The sequence below is a fragment of the Sphaerodactylus townsendi genome, linkage group LG06 (assembly GCF_021028975.2).
Source record: "Sphaerodactylus townsendi isolate TG3544 linkage group LG06, MPM_Stown_v2.3, whole genome shotgun sequence".
NCBI lineage: Eukaryota > Metazoa > Chordata > Lepidosauria > Squamata > Sphaerodactylidae > Sphaerodactylus > Sphaerodactylus townsendi.
In genome coordinates, this window is record NC_059430.1 from 7,873,952 (window position 1) to 7,884,559 (window position 10,608).

At 48.1% G+C, this 10,608-nt stretch overlaps 1 protein-coding gene across 1 annotated transcript in view; it reads right to left on the reverse strand.

Annotated features, from left to right (window-relative positions):
- The window catches only part of LOC125435284 (collagen alpha-1(VII) chain-like), a 158,518-nt gene extending 149,817 nt beyond the window's left edge, over positions 1–8,701 (reverse strand). Inside the window, exons 1-2 of the mRNA XM_048501472.1 lie at positions 8,627–8,701; positions 7,758–7,899 (exon numbers count right to left, since the gene is read on the reverse strand). Of these exons, the coding sequence (XP_048357429.1) occupies positions 7,758–7,833 (76 nt within the window). The 5' untranslated portion in view covers positions 7,834–7,899; positions 8,627–8,701. The remainder of the gene's footprint in view (positions 1–7,757; positions 7,900–8,626) is intronic.
- Between the last annotated feature and the right edge of the window lie 1,907 nt (positions 8,702–10,608).

Here is a 10,608-nt window from a genome sequence, read left to right on the forward strand (position 1 = left end):
ACCTTCCCTATGAGGAGAGGCTGCAGCGTTTGGGACTCTTTAGTTTGGAGAGGAGGCAGCTGAGGGGGGATATGATTGAAGTCTACAAAATTATGCATGGGGTAGAAAATGTTGACAGAGAGAAATTTTTCTCTCTTTCTCACAATACTAGAACCAGGGGGGCATACATTGAAAAATGCTGGGGGGAAGAATTAAGAACTAATAAAAGGAAACATTTCTTCACGCTAATCGTGTGATTGCTGTTGTTTGGAATATGCTGCCAAGTAGGAGGTGGTGATGGCCACTAACCTGGATAGCTTTAAAAGGGGCTTGGACAGATTGATGGAGGAGAAGTCGATTTATGGCTACCAATCTTGATCCTCCTTGATTTGAGATTGCAAATGCCTTAACAGACCAGGTGATCGGGAGCAAGCAGTCATCACGAGAAGGCCGCTTGCTTTCACCCTCCCCTACATGTAAGCTCCCTGGCAAGGCACCTGGTGGGCCACTTCGGCGTAGTAGCAGGAGAGCTGGACTAGATGGATCTTTGGTCTGATCTTAGCTGGCTTGTTCTTATGTTCTTATGTTCTCTCTCTCTCTCTCTGTGTGGGGGGGGGGGGGCTGCCTACCAGTGGTGAGATCCAAAAATTTTAGTAACAGGTTCCCATGGTGGTGGGATTCAAACAGTGGCGTAATGCCAATGGGGCTGGGCGGGGCATGGCGGGGGCGCGGCCGGGCATTCCGGGGGCGGGGCATTAATAATTTCTCTGTTACTATAAAAAACTCTTACTGTAAAAAAAAAGTTCCTAATTTCCAGCTGGTATCTTTCTGTCCATAATTTAAACCCATTATAGCAAGTCCTATCGTCTACTGCCAACAGAAACAACAACTTCTCCTCTAATGGACTGCCTGTCAAATACTTAATACTTTCAAATACTTAATTTTGTTCCTAGAAATCAAAAGAAGGAGACTTTCCTTAAACAAGGAACTTTACCATATTTCTAAAACACGTTTTAAAAAAAGCCCAACAGGGAGAATGATCCCATTTTCTACCTTCGCTAACCAGCCACATAGGAAACAACAGGACTTTATGATTTTTGGACCGAATGGGATTTCTAACGGAAAAGCGGACCCAATTAGTAACCCCCTCTCGGCACACACAAATAATTAGTAACCCACTCTCGGGAACTGGTGAGAACCTGCTGGATCCCACCTCTGCTGCCTACCCTTTTGCACTTTTCCTCCTTATCTCTCTCTTTGTGTGGAAACTGCTTGTTTACGTTCCTTTCGCTGGGTGTAAGCATGATATAACTCTCGCTGCCCTGAGAACCCAGCTTTGCCATTATGTAAACATCCAATTATATTATACTACCTGGTTAAACTGATTCCACATGGGACTGGAAAGGGGGGGCTGTTACATGTATATCCATTAGCAGCTTGTGATGTAATTTCAGGTCTGTCTATGGTTTCCTACCCGCCAATACACTGCTACAGTTCTGCAATAAAGAATATCATCTTCCAGTTCTGGGTTCTTCAATTGAGACTACAGTGAAGGGGCACAAATGGACTAGATGACCAGCGGTGGGATTCAAATACTTTAACAATTAGTTTCGCCTTGCCACCCAGCTGCTCCAGGGCGCTAAAAGCAGAGGTGGGATCCAGCAGATTCTCACAGGTTCCCAAGAGTAGGTTACTTATTATTTGTGTGTGCCGAGAGGGGGTTACTAATGGGTGTTTTTGCCACATGATTTTTGCCTTAGTTGCGCCCCTCCTCTCAGCAGTAGCGCGCAGAACTGGAAGCAGTCTAGCAGGAGGTGCACCGGCGTGCGTGGCAGCCTGCGCCTGCGTGCATTCGTTTCCCACCCAAGGACCGGCACAGCAGCTGTGTCCTTGCCACAGCCCCGCCCAGGAATGCCCCGCCCCGGAATGCCCGGCCCCGCCCCCGTCGTGCCCCGGCCCGCCCCACTGGCGCTACGCCACAGTTTGAATCCCACCACCATGGGAACCTGTTGCTAAAATCTTTGGATCCCACCCCTGGCTAAAAGCCCCAACGCCGCCTCTCCCAGGGGAGGGGGACCGAGGAGGCTTTCAGAGCCCCAGAGCAGCTGGGCGCCTTGCCTCTGCCCCCCAAGTTCCCCCCCCCCTAGGTGGCCGCCCTCTCCCACCTACTCTCACTGCCCCCTGTCACCTCCATCTCCAGGTGGGTAGGAGAGCCAAATCAGCCAGGCAGCGCTGGGGCAGGTGGAGCAGAGGGCTTTGGCTCGGCTCTCCTCCCTGCCCTGGGCTCCAAGGCACTAAAAGTCCCGTCGCTCCCAGCTAAATCCCACCACTGTAGATGACCCTTGAGATTCCTTCCAGTTCTATGGTTCTGTATATGAACAGACATGCAGGATGTATGTCCATTTGCTGCACTGAGAACAGGGATAGTATGCAGGGGCGTAATGCCCACTGGGCAAGGTGGGCAGCTGCCCAGGGCATCACCTTGTGGGGGGCATCAAAATGCAGGGTTCGTTTTGGGGTATTTTTAGTGGTTTTCCATTTGTGGCCTGCAGGGGGCGCGGTTTTTAGGCTAGAGGCACCAGAATTTCAGGTTATCATCAGGAGACTGTCCTTACGCTACCCCCCAAGTTTGGTGAGGTTTGGTTCAGGGAGTCCAAAGCTATGGACTCCCAAAGGGGGTGCCCCCATCCCCCATTGTTTCCAATAGGAGCTAATAGGAGATGGGGGCTACACCTTTGAGGGTCCATAACTTTGGACCCCCTGACCCAAACTGCACCAAACCTGGGGGTAATACAGCAATTAGCATAATTGCTTGGGTCTGCACCACTAAGGATCTGCAGCTTTTTGTATTCTTTTTTCTTTTGGTCAGTTATTTTGATGCTATTTGTTTTGTCTGTTAGTTACTTTGATGGTCTTTTTTTGGTCTGTTTGTTGCTTTGATGCCCTTTTTGCCTGATAGTTACTTTGATGCTCGGCTTCGCGCTGTTGGTTCGGCATTCATTTGCAATGTGTACCTGCTTGGGGTTTTTTTGTGCAACACAATGAATATCATTCGTAAGTATAAGGCGAGCAGCTCACCTTCAGCGGGGTGCCCCATGGCAACGGATTTGGTGTGGGGAGGAGAAAATGGAAGAAGTGTGTGTGTGTGTGTGTGTGTGTGTGTGTGTGTGTGTGTGTGTGTGTGTGTGTGTGTGTGTGTGTGTGTGTGTGTGTGTGTGTGGCAGGTGGTGGTAATTACCAACATCTGAAGGGTTGCCAACCTCCAGATAGGGTCTGGAGTCTCCTGGAATTATAACTTGGAATTATAACTTGGAATTATAACTTTGAAAGTGCTCCAAAGGGTGATCACTCCTGCACAGAGGATTATCGGCTGCCCTCTCCCCTCCTGGGAAGAACTCTATCATTCCCGAAGCCTAAAGAAAGCCCAAAATATTCGGAGAGACCCGTCTCATCCAGCACACTCTCTTTTTGAACGGTTACCATCCGGCAGACGATGCAGGTCTATCCAAACTAGGACCAAGAGGCTTAGAGACAGCTTCTGCTCTGGAGCTGTGGCGATGCTGAACTCCGGGGCTTCGTGTTGATGTGTTTGGGGCTGTGGAGGGATGGGTGGAGGAAGGGGAAAGTGAGGGTGGGGTATGAGTCTGAAATTGTGTGCATCGAGGAATGCTGCTGTAAATTTCGTTGTGCGTGCACAATGACAATAAAATGCTTATGCTAACTGATCTCTAGACTGCGGAGAGCAATTCCGCTGAAGAAAAAACCTGCTTCGGAGGGTATACTCCTTGGCATTAAACCCCACTGAAATCTCTGTCCTCTCCAGGCTTCATCCCCAAATCTCTACAAGTATCCCAACCTGGGTTTGGCAACCCTCCCTTCCCCGTTCCCCACTGGTGGCCCGGGGGGACCTGGCGACTATTGTTCTGTCCCCAAATCTCCAGGTATTTGGTAACCCTCTCACAATTAGAATTAGGACTAATAAAAGGAAACACTTCTTCACGCAACGTGTGATTGGTGTTTGGAATATGCTGCCACAGGAGGTGGTGATGGCCACTCACCTGGAGAGTTTTAAAAGGGGCTTGGACAGATTTATGGAGGAGAAGTCGATCTATGGCTCCCAATCTTGATCCTCCTTGATCTGAGGTTGCAAATGCCTTAACAGTCCAGGTGCTCGGGAGCAGCAGCAGCAGAAGGCCATTGCTTTCACGTCCTGCACGTGAGCTCCCAAAGGCACCTGGTGGGCCACTGTGAGTAGCAGAGTGCTGGACTAGATGGACTCTGGTCTGATCCAGCAGGCTCGTTCTTATGTTCTTATGTTCTAACTCTGGACCCACTCTGGTGGGAAGAGCAGGATATGAAACATAACAACAACAACAATGCACTGGCTGATTATGTGAACGAAGGTCAAAACCCAGGTATTTATTGAAGTGGGGAACAGACATTTACTGAAAGCCTAAAGAACCAACAGGAGCACGGAGGGGGGGGGCGCAAGTGATTAAAACAAGGTCTGAAAGCTGGCACCACAAAGCATTGCACAGATCATTTCTGGAGAAGATCAAGGACAAAGTGGTCAACGAAAAGACCTGGCTGTGGCTAACAATTGGAACTTTGAAAAAGGAAACTGAATCTGTGATTTTAGCCACTCAGGAGCCGGCCATTAGGACAAATAATGATCTAGGCCAGAATCGAAAAACCCTCAGATGATGCAGTGAAGATTGTGCCAGGAAGCCAACGAAACTGTAGCCAACGAGACTGAGTACAAACAGAGGTACAACTCAGTGGCCAAGATGATCCACTGGGATTTATGCCAGAATTGCAACATTAGGACAGCTAAAAACTGGTGGGAACATTGTCCGGAGAAAGTCACGGAAAGTGAGAAGGTCAAGATCTCGTGGGACTTTTGAATCCAAATAGACGAAGTGTTGGCACAGAAAACACCAGACATCACGGTGATCAAGGACAAGAAAGTGACCATCGTTGCCGTAGCAGTACCTGGTGACAGCAAGGTCAATGAAGAAGAAGAAGAAGAAGAAGAAGAAGAAGAAGAAGAAGAAGAAGAAGAAGAAGAAGAAGAAGAAGAGGAGGAGGAGGAGGAGGAGGAGTTTGGATTTATATCCCCCCTTTCTCTTCTGCAGGAGACACAAAGGGGCTTACAACCTCCTTGCCCTTCCCCCCTCACAACAAACACCCTGTGAGGTAGGTGGGGCTGAGAGAAGCTGTGACTAGCCCAAGGTCACCCAGCTGGCATTTGTGGGAGTGTACAGGCTAATCTGAATTCCCCAGATAAGCCTCCACAGCTCAGGCGGCAGAGCGGGGAATCAAACCCAGTTCCTCCAGATTAGATACATGAGCTCTTAGCCTCCTACGCCACTGCTGAAAAAGAACACGAGAAGGTCACTAAGGCCATTTCTGCATGGTAGCAGAAATGGCTGCCCACCGGCATAATTAATGTCAGTGGGGCTTCGGGACTGCTCGCACGGTACCGTGTGGACGGCCCCAAAGCTGCTGCGAATCACAGAGGCAACTCCGCATGGAACCCCCTATGGTTTGTCCCGTTCTCCTACCTCTCCTCCAGCAGTGGCATAGGAAGTTAAGAGCTCGTGCATCTAATCTGGAGGAACCGGGTTTGATTCCAAGCTCTGCCGCCTAAGCTGTGGAGGCTTATCTGGGGAATTCAGATTAGCCTGCGCACTCCAACACATGCCAGCTGGGTGACCTTGGGCTAGTCACAGTTCTTCGGTGCTCTCTCAGCCCCACCCACCTCACAGGGTGTTTGTTGTGAGGGGCGAAGGGCAAGGAGATTGTCAGCCCCTTTGAGTCTCCTGCAGGAGAGAAAGGGGGGATATAAATCCAAACTCTTCTTCTTCTTCTTCTTCTTCTTCTTCTTCTTCTTCTTCTTCTTCTTCTTCTTCTTCTTCTTCTTCTTCTTCTTCTTCTTATTCTTATTCTTATTCTTATTCTTATTCTTATTCTTATTCTTATTCTTATTCTTATTCTTTCAAAAGTGAGTTTCAAAAGTGGTTTTTCCCGCCGTTTTGAGGGGTTTGGCACAGCCCTGCTGTGATGCAACAGCGGCAGCTGTGCAAACAGCATCCCAGGGACAGTGTTTTTACCGGCCCTTGATCACAGTTTTCTGCTTGTGCAGAAACAGCCGAAATATGATTTGAAGATGGAGATCCAGCGACTATGACCCAAACCAGCTGAGGTCTTCCCATGAGTAATGGACAACTTGGGTGCCATTCCGAAAACACTAGGGCTGCCCTTGAAACACCTTCAAATCAACAAAATCAACATATGTCAGATTCAAAAGGCAGCCCTGCTCGGATCCGCACGAATACTATGTCGATACATTACAATGTCCGAGGCCTCTGGGTGAGACCCAAATTGCTTACGTGGCCTGTCCAGTGGTTCATCCCACCTGAAATCTTTCTAGGTTCGGGGGGGGGGGGCGGAGGATATGACAGGCCACGTAAGCATAAGCATAAGCATTTTATTGTCATTGTGCACGCACAATGAAATTTACAGCAGCATTCCTCGACGCACACAATTTCAGACTCATACCCCATCCTCACTTTCCCCTTCCTCCACCCATCCCTACACAGCCCCAAACACATCAACACAAAGCCGTGGAGTCCAGCCATAGCCACAGCTCTAGAGCAGAAGCTGTCTCTAAGCCTCTTGGTCCTAGTTTTGATAGACCTGCATCGTCTGCCGGATGGCAACAGTTCAAAAAGAGAGTGTGCCGGATGAGACGGGTCTCTCGGAATATTCTGGGCTTTCTTTAGGCTTCGGGAATTCGTCAACCCCAGTGGAAGAAAAATTATTCCAGGTCTGCCGCTGTCCTGCTAGGAAGTTCTGACACACAAGTTATACTTAAAAGAAAACTTATTATTGGGGGATTGTGCCAGGAAACAATCCGCGTTTAATCTGTTGACTGCTGCTAAAATGGCGATAGCCGCGTGTGTGATTCTTTTAACTGCATTTGGAAAGCCTAATCGGATTTGGAAAATTGCCCTGTTAATGAAACTGATATGCCACCAGAGAGTTCAGAGAAAGGATTTTCGCTGAACAAAGGCCTTTGTTGGATAATTTTTAATCATGCCCTGGAATGTTAAAATAATGTGTTTTAAAATGAAATAAGTAATCGTGGCGTCCCAGTTGTCCCTGAGAGAAGTGAAAGAAATGGGATCTTCTAAAAACATTTGTTGGGCACCAGGAAAGTGTCAGAGCACACTGAGTGGCCAACCGGCACTAGGTTGGTGACCTTTAGATCCAGGCGAAGGTGGGATCCAACCAGTTCTCACCACTTCTCTAGAAGTGGTTACTAATTTTTTCTGAGTGCCGAGAAGGGGTTACTAAAGCAACCTCCCTGCCCAATAGGGACTGGAGGTGTGTGTGTGCGGCGCCGCCACTGTTTGAATCCCACCACCATCGGAACCTGTTATTAACATTTTTGGATCCCACCACAGGATCCAGGGTCTGTTTTGTCGGGTTTACCTTCCACGCGAAAGAAATCTGGTGCAGTCGGTCAGCCCCGTGACCTGGGCCCTTTCCCCACGTACCTTAAGCCCCGCGCTACTCTCCTCGCGCCCCCTCAGCGCGCAGCATCCCTGGCGCTCCTCCAACCGGAGCCTTTTGATGTTGTGGGGATGCCCGGGAGTGCACCAGAGATGCTGCGCGCTGAGAGTAGCGCACAGCAAAGGGCAGCAAAGGTAAGTGGGGAAATGCCCCTGGACTGTAAGGAGATGGGGGAGGGGTTGGTGCCACAAAGCACTCACCTTCCGGCAGAGCCCCAGTCCCGCACTGGGCCAGGATAGCCACAAGAGCCAGGATCTTGGCATACGACGTTTTCATCTTGCTATGGCAGAAACCCCTCCCAGGGCTGAGTCATCATAGGACAGGTGACCGAAAGCCAAGCATCTGGAAGAGAAAAGATGATGCTGAACATATTTGGCGTGAGAAAATCCACTGTGGACTGACCACCCAATGAAAATGGGCCTTTCAAAAGCAAGTTGGCTGCGTTTGTGCATGAACCAAGGAAAGGACATCGTGATTTAAAGGGAGATGGAGGCTGGAAGGGTGACCGCTTTCTCCCTTCGCAGGAGCTGATCTAGTTGGGCCACTAAACTACCAGCAATGCCCCCAGTAGACCACTGTTCTGGAGGGCTGCAGGTAGTACAGATGTAAAATTTCCAAGCATTTTGAAGTCACTCAACTTTCCAGTGACCAATCGGAATCCCTGCTGGGCAAAACCCAGCAGGTTCTCACAGGTTCTCGAGAGTAGGTTACTAATTATTTGTGTGTGCCGAGAGGGGGTTACTAATGGGTGATTTTGCCACGTGATTTTGGCCTTAGTTACGCCCCTCCTCTCAGCAGTAGCACGCAGAACTTGAAGCAGTCTAGCAGGAGGTGCACTGGCATGTGTGGCCTGCGTGCATTTGTTTCCTGCCCAAGGACTGGGGCAGCGGCTGCGTCCTTGCCACAGCCCCGCCCAGGAATGCCCCACCCCCGTCGTGCCCGACCACGCCCCCATCGTGCCCCGCCCAGCCGCATTGGTGCTACGCCACTGTTTGAATCCCACCACCATGGGAATCTGTTACTAAAATGTTTGGATCCCACCACTGGCAAAACCCCCAACTAAACCCACCTATTTTCTAAAAGCATGTGGCACACAGGGGAACCACATTGGGGCACTCTGGTCTGGCCGGTCCCTTTAATAGCAATTTAATCTGCATAAACTGCCCGATGGTGCATGCCAGCCATGCACATTTCCATTCATCAAACCTCTGCTAAAGGGGCTGGACGTTTTTCACCAGACCTGTTGGCATCCTTGTCAACCTGAACGCTCAGAGAGAGAGAGAGAGAGAGAGAGAGAGAGAGAGAGAGAGAGAGAGAGAGAGAGATTTATTTTTCCTAACCTGAATGGCACAGTTTTTTAGGGAAAGTTTGAAATGCCAAATGACCTGGTTCTGCTCTTGTACAGCTGAATTCAGTTGGAAACGTTTGCCTCTTGAAGTCAGTTTATTTGTGCCTGTACAGTTCTGCGGGGTGTCAAGATGACTTTTACAGACTCCTGTAAAACCAGGGGTGAGTTTCCCCCAGCAGTCATATGCAAGGGGCAATAAAAGATCAAGAGCATTTCTGAGATGCCATCGAAAACCCTTCTCTTTATTGGAATGGCTTCTATTCCTCGGAGATTCCGCGGTGCTTTTTTTTAAAGCTCCAAACCATTCTTGCTTGGGGATCTGCTGGTGATAGAAGCCACGGCGGTAAAGAATCCTGTGGCATCTTAAAGGCTAACAGATCTGCCAGGGCAGAAAATTTCTTAGACCTGAGCCTGTATAGATATTAACCCTGAACCAGAACAAGGAGGGGGGAATAATCTTTTAGGAAGCGTGGCAATGCATAAGATCACAGTGGGAACAGGAAAAAAGAAGAAGAAGAAGAAGAAGAAGAAGAAGAAGAAGAAGAAGAAGAAGAAGAAGAAGAAGAAGAAGAAGAAGAAGAAGAAGAAGAAGAAGAAGAAGAAGAAGAAGAAGAAGAAGAAGAAGTAGAAGTAGAAGTAGAAGTAGAAGAAGTAGTAGAAGAAGAAGAAGTAGAAGTAGAAGAAGAAGAAGAAGTAGTAGTAGTAGAAGTAGAAGTAGAAGAAGAAGAAGTAGTAGTAGAAGTAGTAGTAGTAGTAGTAGTAGTAGTAGAAGAAGAAGAAGAAGAAGAAGAAGAAGAAGAAGAAGAAGTAGAAGTAGAAGTAGAAGAAGAAGAAGAAGAAGAAGTAGAAGTAGAAGAAGTAGAAGTAGTAGAAGAAGAAGAAGTAGAAGTAGAAGAAGAAGAAGAAGAAGAAGAAGAAGTAGAAGAAGAAGAAGAAGAAGAAGAAGAAGAAGTAGAAGAAGAAGAAGAAGAAGAAGAAGAAGAAGTAGAAGAAGAAGAAGAAGTAGAAGTAGAAGTAGAAGAAGTAGTAGAAGAAGAAGAAGTAGAAGTAGAAGAAGAAGAAGAAGTAGTAGTAGTAGAAGTAGAAGTAGAAGAAGAAGAAGTAGTAGTAGAAGTAGTAGTAGTAGTAGTAGTAGTAGTAGTAGAAGAAGAAGAAGAAGAAGTAGAAGTAGAAGAAGAAGAAGAAGAAGTAGAAGTAGAAGTAGAAGAAGAAGAAGAAGAAGTAGAAGTAGAAGAAGTAGAAGTAGTAGAAGAAGAAGAAGTAGAAGAAGAAGAAGAAGAAGAAGAAGAAGAAGAAGAAGTAGAAGTAGAAGAAGAAGAAGAAGAAGTAGAAGTAGAAGTAGAAGAAGAAGAAGAAGAGTTTGGATTTATATCCCCCGTTTCTCTCCTGCAGGAGACTCAAAGGGGGTTACAATCTCCTTGCCCTTCCCCCCTCACAACAAACACCCTGCGAGGTAGGTGGGGCTGAGAGAGCTCCGAGAAGCTGTGACTAGCCCAAGGTCACCCAGCTGGCGTGTGTGGGAGTGTACAGGCTAATCTGAATTCCCCAGATAAAGCCTCCACAGCTCAGGCGGCAGAGCTGGGAATCAAACCCGGTTCCTCCAGATTAGATACATGAGCTCTTAACCTCCTACGCCTCCTACATAAGATCCAAACTAACAAATGTGAGATTTTGATCCATGCCATCATCATCGCTACAAGTAT